Source organism: Pempheris klunzingeri, chromosome 2 (assembly GCF_042242105.1).
Source record: "Pempheris klunzingeri isolate RE-2024b chromosome 2, fPemKlu1.hap1, whole genome shotgun sequence".
Lineage (NCBI taxonomy): Eukaryota > Metazoa > Chordata > Actinopteri > Acropomatiformes > Pempheridae > Pempheris > Pempheris klunzingeri.
Window position 1 is genome coordinate 19333465 of NC_092013.1, and position 13960 is coordinate 19347424.

The 13960-nt window shown below is 38.5% G+C and overlaps 1 protein-coding gene across 2 annotated transcripts; it reads right to left on the bottom strand.

Moving 5' to 3' along the window:
• Positions 1-5242: 5242 nt before the first annotated feature.
• On the bottom strand, positions 5243-12168 carry igfn1.3 (immunoglobulin like and fibronectin type III domain containing 1, tandem duplicate 3). 2 transcript variants are annotated; one of them, XM_070846915.1, is made up of 23 exons: positions 12117-12168; positions 11840-11962; positions 11595-11731; positions 11345-11444; positions 11194-11235; positions 11071-11116; positions 10774-10957; positions 10538-10651; positions 10224-10386; positions 9850-10122; positions 9213-9731; positions 9000-9124; positions 8780-8921; positions 8366-8659; positions 7967-8263; positions 7689-7868; positions 7433-7561; positions 7028-7336; positions 6843-6928; positions 6515-6707; positions 6036-6332; positions 5601-5927; positions 5243-5512 (listed from the first exon to the last, which is right to left on the bottom strand). In XM_070846915.1, the coding sequence occupies exons 1-23, from the start codon at positions 12166-12168 to the stop codon at positions 5508-5510; spliced, it is 4137 nt and encodes a 1378-aa protein (XP_070703016.1). In that variant the 3' UTR covers positions 5243-5507. The 2 variants fall into 2 exon arrangements, with proteins under 2 accessions (XP_070703016.1, XP_070703009.1); XM_070846908.1 differs by having other exon boundaries at positions 5503-5927.
• Positions 12169-13960: the final 1792 nt, after the last annotated feature.

The following is a 13960-nucleotide window of genomic DNA, read 5'->3' on the forward strand; positions in this document are numbered from 1 at the left end:
CACTGTTGACATGATGACTGAGTGGCACTTCAGCAGAACCTTTTCTGTATTGAAAGTGTAAATGCTAATTTAGGTGTTCTGAGGCACATAAACTATATGTAATCAATCTTTACTTCAGTCCAACACTTGAATCAGCGCCTAACTTGGTTTGTCAAATCAACAGCTAAGTCTGTGTCTAAATAATTTAACATTTTAAAGTGGTGCTGTATATGGTAACAGAAAAAGTGCTGCGCTAAACATACTGTAACTGTATACAGTATATGCTAAATATGATGAGCACCTCACATGACTTCAAATGATGACACATGATATTGAACACATGATTTTTTTTTCACCAAACAGTGTGCTAGCTCATTATTAAAGTCACAATTTCTGTGCTCAAAAAACACTTAAAGCAGCTTCAGTTTTAAGACTGTTTAAAACTTGTAATGGTTATTTGGCTTTTGACCTGGTCCCATATGACCAGCCTCCTTACTGTGAGAGTAGGTCTTAATGGGTTTCATGTGGCCTGTGTTGCGCATTGCTGTTGACGTTACCAGCTGGTTATTTGACCAATGCTGAAATACGGCACGGGACAGTATACTCAGAGACTGAGAGCATCATAAAAATGATGAAAAGCAAGACGCCACTTAGGGCATGTTCAGAAAGCATGTGGCTATCTACGGAGTTGGTGTTCATGCTAAGAATGTTTGCTTAATTTGGGTATTACCAAGCTCTCTTTTTGCCTTAGTTACAGAGAGCTACAGTGACACAGTCAATGTATCTTTTTAATGAGAAACAAGTGAACAGATAAATTGAATTAAAGTCGTCCAAGCGCAATAATGATAATAATAATGTGGTTGTGACAAATATAATAATGAGTATTAATGAAATATTTGCCAACTTGACCACAAAAATGTAAGCCGTTATTTTTTAACAATTTTGGAAGAGTACATTAGCATCAGGAAATGACTTGGATAACCTTATGACTTTTTATTTAAATAAAACATTTTTTTACCTTACACTAATATAAAATTGAGAAAAGAAATAAAAGATTTAGAGCATTAACATCAGCTAGCCATTTTATGAACCGTGAATACCGTGAATGATGGAAAACTAAAGTACTGCATGCACATATCGCAGCGCTTACTAAAACAAGGTACTTGCATTGTGTTTATAGGCAAACATTTTCCACAGTTTGCCACATAAACCCAGTGTTATCTTTGGACTAGATGTGAAGAGTGAATCAGCCACAGGATTAGTTCAGTGTTAAAGACTGTAACCAACTCTGAATAGTTAACACCTCCATCTTAGAGTGCTGCTGTATGTAGGATGAGTGATGAACTTACCTCAGTACTCCTGTGGTCCTTTTGAGTGGTGTTGCCTCCAAGTCTGATATTTGAGTGTTGCCTCCCTGGTCTTGAAGCTATTAAATCCTTACGGGAATGCCAATGACTCTGCGACAAGCACCCACGTTGTCAGACATGGTGCCTGCCAAGAAAGGGGATTGCTTTTTTGTTTTTAGCATAAATCCCAGCCTCTAGCAAGGGGGAGGAGGGAAAGCCAAGGCTGGCTGACCATGACTGTGGTCTCCTGTTAACAAATGCACAATCTTCTTGAGGAGAGGTCTAAATTGTATGTATTTTCTGTCCGAACAATGGAATTATGCCAGTTTTTGTTAGAACACACACTGTAGCTACTCTATTGTCACCTATTCTGCTTGTGTGAAATTTCACTTTTGAGTTGACTTTGTTTCATAGTAGCTTCTCCTCATGGGTGGTATCTTGATCCTTTCGCCTGACCATTTACAACTTTTGCAGATTACTTTCTAAATTTGGCAAGGCGAACCCTAGCAAGAGAAACGCAGAAGTCGGGCATGATTTTCAATTCGTGCTGTGCGTTTCTTTTATCTGTCAGATTTGTCAGTTGTGTCAGTATTATCACACTTGGATTGTGGCGCTGAAAGCAAGAACAAGTGTGAAGTCAGAGCCAAGTGTTGACAGCCAAGTATGCTCGTGCTGACACTCTTATGAAATTATGAGAACAACAAAATATTATTTTCATGTTTGGATGCACTACTGATTCCTATTGACACAAGTTAAAAATACACAGTGTTTATTAGGTGTCTAAGCAGTCTTGAATTGCAGCTTTAAACATAATACATGGATAAAAGTGTGAGCCCAGGATTATCTGTGAAGTATAGTCTCATAAATCGTCAGGTGTGCCACAGACTTGAGTTTGGGGGTGATGCAGCATGTGCTCTTATAATGTTACTAAGATTCTGGTCATTTTATAATCACTGTATTATTGGCTTTCTTACTTTAGTAGTAGAACTCATGTTGTGTGTTTATATGTACTCCATTGGTTGTGTTTTTCATATAACCTATTCAAAGCTAAGCACCAGATGCATTTGACAGTGTTCTGTAAGTGTTATTTGGCACAAAGATTCATCTGAAACTAATTTAAATGTAAATTTGGCTCAGCAGAGGGCTTTCTCGAAGACTCAAAGTATTCTACAGTGTAGACCAGCCTCACTATTGACATTATACTGTATGAAGAAACATGAAAAAAACACTACAACATCTCACTGTGAGCTCTGTATCTACAGCTGACACGTCGCAGGTCAAGTATTGTTTAATTTGGGCTGAATTAACCAAATGCTTCTGCAGTCTTAATTTTATTAACCTGACAGATATGACTGGATGTGAACAAACATTCATTACAATGAAACGGCTTGGTTGATGGCTGAAATGGAATGGTGAAATGATAGTGAATATGTTGATATATGATATATGATATAATGATATATGTTAACAGTCTTGTGTAAAGATAAGGTGGCTCAAACATATTTCTGTGATTAGTGTTTTTAGAGAAAACATAAGCACATATGGCTAAAAGATGTAGAAAAGTCATAGTGATGCCACTGTTTCTATAAATCAACACTGCCATCAATCAGCCTTATAAGAAAAGAAAATAACCTTCAAATCAAGTTGATTTCCTTACTTGTAATTTTAAAAGTTAGAAATGTCCAGAAAAAATACTTTTGGGAAACATGAAATGTGCTGTATATCTGTTGTGCACACCTATCACCTTGAGGATGTTTATTAAAGTCATTCAGATTCGTCATAGAGTCTGGGTTGCTGGCACTTTAAGTCACAACCCAGTTATTGTGGTCATAGTAATAACAGAGCTATGATCAGTTTGAGCACGATTATGTGTGTGTGTGTGGATATTTCAAGCAGTGTAATAAAAGCGGATGCATGGCACAGGAACTACGACTGTTCTCAGGCATGGGAAGCTAATATGAGAGGCTTGATGTTCTTGAAGGCATTTATTGCAGGAGGTCACTGAAGTCAGGAGCTTTGAATTCTACCAAAACAATGGCAAAACAACCTGACATTACAGAACCCACTACAGCATGGACAAAGATAATCCCATCTGTGTGTTGGCACTCTTTTTTCCCATTGTTTTGTTGGTATTCATTGGAAAGTACACTGCATTGACATAGTTATTATTATAATGACATAGTTACATAATAAATACATTAAAATGGCTTAAGCATCCTGGCTAAGGGGTGAAAATGCATCCTCAGAATCCATGTTTTTTTTGATTGTCAAAGGAAAAGGGTATTTTTTAATTGTCAGATTGAAACATACTCTTTTGTACAGTATATTAAACTACAGACAATATTTATAATGTTTTAGCATATCACTACAAGGAACTGCTAAATACTATTGGCATGTGGTTAGAGGCTTTTAAATGTCAAAGCCTAGCACTATAAACTCCCAGTAAAGAGTTGTGTCTGTAACAACAGGATACCATCTGGCTACTGATAATATTAGTGTGTCCTATGACTTAACACAGGAAGATGCACAGTTGTTTGCAAGGTTGCACTTAGTCGTGCACATGAAACTTTATCATTTATGAGTGTCTATAATAGACTCGCAATATCCTCTGAAAGCGTGCAAACACATGCTCGCAGTAAAAGAGAAATTTGAACCCATGTGACAGTTGGCAGAGCGGCATCACTGCACGTGAAGTCACAAAATGGAAAGTGCAAATAAATGCCTCACCATATGCCAGGGTCATGTGCTAAACTGTGGTTGCAGTGAACAAGCCCCTCCAACTGGTGAAATACTGGTAGGATACAGGCAAAATATTTACTTTTATCATTTGTACATGGACTGAAACAAACAAACAAAAAATCTTGGATGTTACAAAAATTGTTTAACTTGACTTTAGTGATATTTTTGGGGGTGAACATGGGTTTATGTTTGGTGTTTAAGAAAGATGAATGGTTGTATTGTACCTGAATGCGACATGGCCAGTGCCTGAGTCTGTACAGTATATAGACGTCTGTACGACGTTTCTTTTAGCTGTGCTAGAGGATGACAGTCTGTTGGTCTCACACGTTGCTCCCAATTGAAATATCTCAAAAAGTATTTGATTCAGTGCTACTAGATTCTGCACAGACATTTGTGGTCTCCAGAGGACGAATCCCAATTCATAATGCTCCTAGTAACTTTTCTTCCAGCCACAGACATTGACTTTTTTTTTTTTAATGAAATGACTTGACATCAAATTTAATGTCTACCATTGCCCCAAAATTGTGTACAATATTCATGGTGCTCAGAGGTGGAATCCTACTGACTTTGTTAATCCACTGACCTTTCCTCGAGCGTCACCATCAGGTTGACATCTGTGCTTCTGAGTGAAATGTCAAGGCTTGTCAATGGATGGATTGTAGTAACATTTCATCCAGTGTCATCATTAGGCCATCATTTTAATTTGAGTAATTTGAATTAAACCAAGTTAATGGTATTTCTGATTAGCACTCTAAATTACAATGGTGAAACTAGTAAACTACCTGTTGCTACCTTCCAAACATCTACGTATGAACATTGCCATTCTGAATGTTTGCATCCTGACATTACCATTTATCTCAATATACCACTCACAGAGCCACTGTAGTGCCTGTAGTCTTGGTATACATGAAGTGACATGCTCATGATTACATTTAGGTTAAAGATAGGCAAGTAAGACGGTTCACTGTTGAACAGGTAGGATTTATTTACATTTTGGCATAATGATTAATAACTCAACCACTAAAACATACTCAGTTATAGCCATATTGTCAACAAATTGTAATCACAGCTCTGGGAAAAATGGGTCAATAAATAAACATGTTTGGGTGGAAGATTAACATATGATTAATGTTGAATCTCAGATGTCCCTTGTCAAAGTGCTCTTTGCATCCAGATAAATTAATGTTTGAATTTGCTCTCAAATACAACATAACCTAGTTTGAATCCTTCACATTCATTATTGGTGCTTTAAAACATTTGTGGATGGTTATCAAGAGCTCTTCCCCGTCTTCTCCCACAAACTGCCCACAAACAGTTTATTCAAAAACATCGATACAGTAAATCACGAAAAAGCACAGATGGTTTCAAAACTGGCAAATCCTTTAAAGCCCCTTCATTTAAATGGAACAGGCATCTTCAGGAGTTCAGGGCCGCTGTGTCATCCTAATCTGAAGGAGGGGAGATAGACAGGAAACGTTAAAACATTCATCCAGAGATGTAAAACAAATGTATACAAATAGTTTTGAATGTTTTTACCTTGAACAACAAGCTTAGCCAAAGACTCCACTCTGCCCAGTGAGTTTTCCGCAATGACCGTGTAATCTCCACTGTCCTTGGACCCAACTCTGAGTATCACCATGGAGCAGACCCCACATGTGTTAGTGATGTGGTAGTTAGTGTTGGTGTTGAGGCTTATGTTATTTCTGTACCAGGTAACATGGGGTTTGGGGTTTCCTGTCACTGCACAACTCATGTAGCACTCATAGCTCTCTGGGCTTTTGTGCATTTTTAGTGGAACAGAGAATGAGGGAGGCGTCTCAAAGCTGCAGTCCTTAGAGGCAGGAAGGTTCAAAGAAAAGGTTTCTGGAAGGGTACAAGAAAAAGGACAGAAAAGTTAAAAGGGTGTAATGCGCAATAATGTATATGGATACCAGCAGCTGTTGGTATGTGAATGATTTTGGTTAAACCTGCCTTTCCTTCTCTTCACCTCCCAGGTTGCTGACTCAGAGGGGTTGGAAAGCCCCATGTCATTCTTGGCGTAGACCCGGAACTGATACTGCCTCCCTGGCATGATATTGATGACAGTGAACCTGTTATTGAAGAGATGATCTGCCACAGTTTGCCAAGCACGCTTAACAGAGTCACGCTTGGTGATCATGTAGTGAAGCCTATCGTCTTTCTTCTCATCCGGAGAAGGTGACCAGGAGACGGTCACTGTACCGGACACGTTCTCGTCCAGCTCCACAGGGCCTGGAGGCTTGGGGTCATCTACAGACAGGTAGGAAAGAAAATAAAATACTGTAAAAGCTTGAAGCTTCTTAATTCCTTTTACGTGGTCCAAAATCTAGCACCTTAAAATAATCTTAAAAAGAGAATACACATCACATAGCAAATCTATAAACTGAAGGTTTGCATTTAACTGAGGGTTGCTTCCTTTTTTTTTACTGTACCTGTGACTCTTATCTCAACACTAGAGGTCTCTTGACCAACAAGGTTCTTGACAATGATTGTGTAGATCCCAGTGTCATGGCGCTCTGACGAGGAGATCATTAGCTGTGAGGATGTGTCCGTGTTGCTCACTGTCACATGCTTGGGAACAGGAGTACCGTCCTTGAGCCAGTTAATGGATGGTATTGGAGAGGCCTGTGAACAACAGGAGACACACAGCTAAAATGTGATTATATACTTTTTTGTAGAGCAGCAGAGACATATCTAATCTGCCACTTAAGACAGGAAACTTAATAATAAGACTTTTTTTGTATGAATATTATACTGAACCTGAAAGTTGAAGTTGACCCGAACAGAATTCCCGGCTTTCATTACCATGAAGTTCTTTATTTTTTTGTCAGTGAAATGAGGTCTCACTGTGACAGCATGGAAGAGTTTCATAAATTAATGAGAAAGTGTGAGCACATTAAGGTAAAATGTATCTGTTTCTGAGTGTGGAAAAAACAGTTTCTCACCTGGAGGTGGCATCGCAATGATGTAGTTATCCAACTCTTGAGCCTCTCCATCTCCACCCTCGTTGGTGGCTACAACTCTTACCCAGTACATGGCCATAGACTTCAGGCCCATAATAGTATAGGAGGTCATAATGATAGGACTGGAGCTACAGCGACCCCACTCTGGGTTCTCTGCTGGTCTGAGCTCCACAAAGTATCCTTTGGCCTCATCTTGGACCCCCTCCTCCTCTATAGGTTTGGTCCAGCCCAGCGATAAAGTGGTGTAAGTGGAGTCTGTCACCTTCAGGTCAATAACTTTACCAGGAGGCTCTGAAAGTGAGTAAACGATAAGCATTTAAGAGTTCATATGTGAGCAATTAAGCATCGAAATAATAACAATATAGCTTTTAGCAGCTTATTACTCACTCTTTGGATCTCTAGCAATCACAAACTCAGAAGGTGTACTTGGCTCTCCAGCACCAGAAATGTTGATCGCTGATACACGGAACTCGTACTCAATCCCTTCGACAACATCCTTCACTCCATACTTTTTCTCTGTTGGCATGTCAAACAGTAGAGTAAGAAAAAAACCTTGACAATGTCACTATTTCTCTCTTTACACTGTTAACGGAGACATTACATTTGAACATGGTCAGTAGTTCCACATCCACAATGGCCTTACCTTTGATGGGCTCATCGAGTGGGTTGACAAAGCTCCACAGATTACTGCCATTCTTGCGTTTCTCCACGTTATATCCCAAAATGTTGGTTCCTCCGGTATTAGTGGGTGCGGACCAAGCAAGATTGATGCAGTCTTTGAAAGCACTAACAATTTTTGGTGTAGAAGGAGGTCCTGGGTAAGCTGAAAGAAAGAAAATAGGAAAAAAAAACGGTCAGCCTACCAACTGAATTAGAGACACCGTCACAAATAAACCTCGGTGTGCATGTAAGAAGACTCACCCTTTGTCCCTGCCTGAATGTCATCGGTCTCTATCATTTCACTGATGCCTTGATCAGTCTCCGCCCTGATGTGGTAGCAGTACTTTCTGCCATGATCCACATCAGGGTCCCGGTATTTAGGCTCTGGGCCAATCTTGCCTAATTTCTTCCAGCTGTTTCGACCAATTTGCTGTCGCTCCAGGATGTAGTCTGTGATAGGGGAACCTCCATTGTCCTTGGGAGGCTTCCATTTGAAGTCAATGCAACTTGCTGAACTTTCAATGATATCCACAGGACCGAGGGGTGGCGTTGGTTTATCTGTAACACAGAACAAGAAAGAATAACTCCATTCATATTCATGTCTTATATTATGTGTATAATTTTCAACAACATACAGTTTTTAACATGTACAAACCTTACCTAATACAATAAGCTGTGAGATGGCCTCAGTTGTTCCACATTCATTTTTAATCTTAATCTTAATTTCTCCTGTGATTTTGCGTTGGCACTTGGTTAGCAGCAGGCGAGAGTGTGAGGAAGACTTCTCGATCTTGATATGGGTGTCCTCCAACAGCTCTTCGCCATCATTGTACCACTGGATCTTCATGGGTTCCCGACCAACAAAGGAGAGCTTGAAGGCCGCGTCTTTTCCGGTTTTGATTATAACAGGCTTTATGAATTCGGCAAGGTCATCAGCGTTAATTCTCGGAGGATCTGGATCATAAAACAGAGAATATTGTTATACACATTTTCACATTGGCTGTTCTTTTGTCCTGCTTGAGTTAGGGTTAGGGTTAGGGTTAGTATCTTAAATTGATTTTCTGATTGCAATACCTTCGACATTTAGCACAGCTTCTGTTTTACGGCCGTCAGCCTCACATCTGTACTTTCCGGCATCATCATCTTTGCAGTTTTTGATAATTAGTTTGCGATAAGTCCCATCTTTAACAATGCAGATATCATCTGTAGCTGTTATCTGAAATGCACACATACACAAACACATAAACACACTCAAATCTCAGATGTCTCAGATGACAAGTCTTAAGCTCCTCACCTCTTTCCCATTTTTGTACCAGACGCCGTCACAGTCCTCACTGCTCAGCCTGCAGACAAGTTCTGCATCAGTACCAATGACGGCAGTTACATCTGACAGTCCGCCGGTGAAGTATACCCCTGGGTCTAAAGGAAATACAACCTTACTGTTAACTGGGAACAATACATGAACAACATAGCAATACTTTTTACGCTATGTTTTGATGCATCTTACCAATGACTGTATCAGGGACAAGTGGGCCTGTTCTCACTCTCTTTCTTTTCTCTTGAACTGGCTCCTCTTCTTCAGTATCACCAACTTGAGCCTCTCCCTCTTTTGCTTGTACATCTGGTTTGGACTCTCCTTCCTCTACATCCTCCACCTCTTCCCCTTCTACATCCTCTTCCTCCTCTTCAACAGTCGTTGCTTCATCGCCCTCTCCCGCTTCTGCCTTTTCCTTCGCCTTTGCCTTTGCCTTTGCCTTTGGCTTCGCTTTAGCTTTGGCTTTAGCTTTAGCTTCTGCTTCTGCTTCTGCTTTGGCTTTAGCTTCAGCCTCTGCTTTCTCAGCTTCAGCTGCAGCTGCAGCAGCTGCTGCTTCTGCCTCTGCCTTTACCTTTGCGATCAGCTCATCTTTCTCTTTTTGTATCTTAGCATTTTGCTCTTCAGCAATCTTCAGAAGATCAGCTCCACCACCACCTGCTCTGGTTGTTTTGCGAACTTTCTTCTTTCCAATTGAGTTTGGATCATTGTCAGCTAATGAAAAAAAATACACAGTACCAGGACATTTTTATGCTTTATGGGAATGTTCAATGTATGATAAATTGATGGTGAACAATCTGGATAGATACAATCTATAATATTTCAACTGTACCTTCAATTACAAGCCAGGCATTGCAGGATTTAAGTCCAGCCACAGCCGCATAAATGCCTTTGTCCAATGGCTGACAGTCCTTCACCACCAATGTGTGAATCAGCATGTCCTCTGACACAGTGATGTCATATTTCTCCCCTTGCTCCAGTGGGGCGTTTTTTCCATTCCAAGTTATCTTTTTCAAGGGTTGTGAAAGCACACACTCAAACACAGCATCTTCTCTTTCCTCTGCCTTCACGTCTTGAATCTTAACCAAGAAGTCTACTGGAGGAACTAGATGAAGAACAAAATCATAGTATAATTTGATATGTCGTATGCCGTATATGTCGTACAGTAAAGTGTGTGTGTGTAATTCACTTGGTGCATCATCTTACGTTTCAAGTCAGTGGAGAAGATCTTAATGCCATCAACCTCCACTTGGTATAATCCTGCATCCTCGGGGTCAACGCCATTGATGCTAAACACAAATTTTTTTCCCACTCGTCTCAGTCCATGTTTTACATCGGTGTCAGCATCAAAAGGCATCATAACTCCATCCTGTGTTAACATAAGCCGATTTAAACGTTGGCCGCAACATGTAGCATGGATGTTAATGTGTCTGTGCTGCAGATTATGTAATATGACTTCAAGTATTTTTTTTTAATGCACCACTGAGAGAAAAGTAAATATTTAAAATCAAACATCTCACCTTATATAAGAAGATTTTGCTTGTAGGGTCTCTAAGTGACATTTCAAGTTCAAACTCTGCACCGCCATCAGCTTTCATTTCAATGGGCTTTAGGTTGGCTAGTCTTTCAACAACCTGTAGTAATTGGAATTAGGAAAAAGAATATGTGACACTGTGAAAATGTTTTTTGTTTCTTGTATCACAGCAGCAGGCTGTGTAGGTGCTTTATGTCTATATTTGATGAACCTGAAGTATACCTTCTCTTGCTCTTGCTCCCTTTCTATCTTCTTCTCATTTAGTTTCTTCAACATCCCACGGAAATCAGTGACACAATACTGAGCACAGATGCTCTCGTAATCTTTCTTGTCTGCACTCATCAACAGTTCCCAAAACCTTTCATCGATTTCAGGTTTTTTATCCTCTTTTGCCTCCATGTCAACCCTACAAAAAAAATTTGAAAATGAAATTATTAAACAATTTAAGGTGATAATAACCATGTAGGAAAAAAGCAAAACAGCAACAACAAAAACACATTATCTTGTACTTGTACTCACTTATTTTTTAAGGCCTTTTTGAAATCTTCAGGTATCTCTCGGACAGCTACAACAAAACCAGCAACATGGGTTAAACTGTGATTTTAATGAATGGCTTACATTGTTACAGGTTAAGTTGTTTACCTGTTCTTGATTCTTGCATGGCTCTGTTCTTTTTAAAGCCAACTAAAGTGGAAGAAATTAGAGTGAAGTGAGACTAATGAATGAATTTTCTTATCATTTCTTTTTCTCTCAATTTGTTTTGATTATAACTGAATAAAAGTGAGTTACTGACCCTCAATAACATTAAGCGTAGCAGTTACAACAGCTTTTCCGTATTCATTTCTGGCAAAGCACTTGTAGGTGTCAGCTTGATCCACTGATACATCAGACATCTATCAATCAGTACATCATTATCAGTATTTTTGCAAAACCAGGATACTGTAAGAAAGCTTACTGATCATTCCAGTTGATCTATTGATCTGTCAGTCTTGTATAGATTTCAAGTTATTTGAATTAGCATTCCTTATGACACATGATCCTACCTGTAGTTGGTGTTCTCCAGAACTTTTATCTTGGACGATTTTACACCTCTCTTCATTAATTTCCCCATTGTTTCTCACCCATGTCACATTTGGTGTTGGGTTGCCGGTAATTATTGCTCTGAAGATTGCCAATTTTCCTACAGAGACGGCAACAAAAATGTATCGTTATAATATTGTCTTAAAAAAATCAAAAAGGTTTAGGTAAGTGATTTAAATGTATGTTGTTTTTTTCCTTTTTACCTCACCTTCTTGAATAGTTATAGCAATGGGTTTCCGAGTGAAGTCTGGGGTGGTCATGCCTTCAGGTAGTTCTTCCACATACTGGGTAATCATAACTCCAGGCACCCTTGACTTCTTCTTAATTTTCACTGTCATTAAATTGGATAAATTGCATTCTTTACAGATTTATGACAAAGTAGATTTCTTCAAAAAATTCTATACTGTATACATTTAGTATTGATCACATGTTTTATCGTTTGGCAGTAACTTTCAGGCAAAGGTATTCAGGCTCTAGTTACTTACCCTGTCCGGGAGCAGTTGGCTCCTCGTCCTTACTTTTACGTATCTTAAACATCTTGATTGACACAACAGCTTCTCTGTTGATGCACAAACATTATAATGGCGTTTAGTGACATTTAATACTAAAAACAACATTGTTAAGTTCGATTATATATTGTATTTATTGGTCTTCAATTTGATGGTTGCTTTGATTGTGCAATGGGGTTATTTTTATCATGTCAATGTCCAAGCATTTCAGTGTAGCACTGAATATGCATGCAATCTCTACCAGATGGTCTGTATCTGCAATGGGTATCACTTTTCGTTATTTTAAGTAGTGGCAGAAGGAATTATGCTTACTTTGACAACATGACATTAATGCATTTTTAAGTAAAGCCTATTCTTGAAGATTTATTTATTTATCCCTTATTCATCCTTTCAATCACAAAAAGTGGGCTACATAATGTTATGGCGAGTGCGCTTTGAGATGTTGAAATGACTAGAAAGGTTCTACACAAGCACAGACCATTTACCATTTATGGTACATAAGGGAAGAGAGTGAGATCTATATGCAAATGTTGTCAGCATCCCTTAGTTAGTAACTGTATCTATACTATAAATGAAAGAATTCCAGTGAACACAAAATACTTCGGATTTTTTGTAGGATTCATTTTGATCCCTGCAAGTGACTGACCTAATTTTGCAGGCAGTAGGTCACATTCCTCATAAAACTATCAATCATGACTCTGGAAGTGACACAAGTGGCTGACTGCAAATGTAACACTATTCTTTATTATGTTATTCGGGTTTTTGCTTTCTTTCTAGTCCAGAATTATTTGAAGATATAGGTGAAAAGATAGAAGATAAAATAGAAAAGGCACCACCATAGTCAAATGTTAAAATTTGGGTGGTTAAAAATAGCCTCTTTTCCCTTTTTTCAGCAGTTGTGCCATTAAAACAAAGTTGTTCTGAAACTATAAAATTCATCAAAGTCATTTTAATGATCATCTCAATCACTTGATTCACTTCATAATTAACTAATGAAGTATATAATTAGTCAGGTTCCAGGACTCCAGACTCCATAGCCAATACTGCTCTAAGGTCAAGCTTCTTAAAAACATTTCAGTTAAGTATGGAAACCTGTTTTTACATTATTGCTAATTATTTTGTTAATTATTCCAATTATTATTATTACAAAATATTAAATATTTAATCTCAAACAGTAAAAAGGCCACATTACCACAGTATATATGGCAACATAAGGTGCAGCATCATTATTTTTATGACAAAAGGTTTCATTTAGAAAAGCATCTACTTATATTTAAAGTTATTTCTTTTAATGAAGGTTCAATTTGAGAGGTAGAATGTAAATTCAATTCATTGTCATATATTTAAATAACAGTTCTTTGTATATGCGATGTCAATGTCCTGAGTGCTATAAATGAATGTTAAAACTGTGTCTTCGCCGTGCTTCTGGTAATCTTCCTTCATTTTTATGATATCATTAGTCTTATGACAGGGGCCTTTTGTTCTTATATTCAACTTGAGATAGCCACTTTAACTATTAATATTAAATTTAATTAAAATAAATTATGCTGAGTTCTGTCAGTTGATGAAGTACCTGCATATTTAGCAGTTTTGCACACTTGGTGTGCTGCTGTGAAGCTATATTTGTCTGAGAGAGAAAATAGCCTTGCCAAGGGTGTGAACTGATTTATGAATAACTTGTCAGGTCTATGTCCTAACTCTCAGGGCTGCATTTAGCAGCAGAGCATATACTTTTACTTTTACGTTTTTTCTGATAAAATATCAGGTGAAAGCTTGGAAACATCGTGTCACTGCTAGATCTTTGCAGGAGCAAAGCGTCA

Coding starts and splice junctions, on each gene's coding strand:
- igfn1.3 (XM_070846908.1), bottom strand. CDS start 12,168: ATGTTTAAGATACGTAAAAGTAAGGACGAGGAGCCAACTGCTCCCGGA. Junction 10,387..10,537: donor GCAAAATCTTCTTATATAAG/GTGAGATGTTTG, acceptor ATGTTAACACAG/GATGGAGTTATGATGCCTTT. Junction 5,928..6,035: donor GGAGGTGAAGAGAAGGAAAG/GCAGGTTTAACC, acceptor GTACCCTTCCAG/AAACCTTTTCTTTGAACCTT.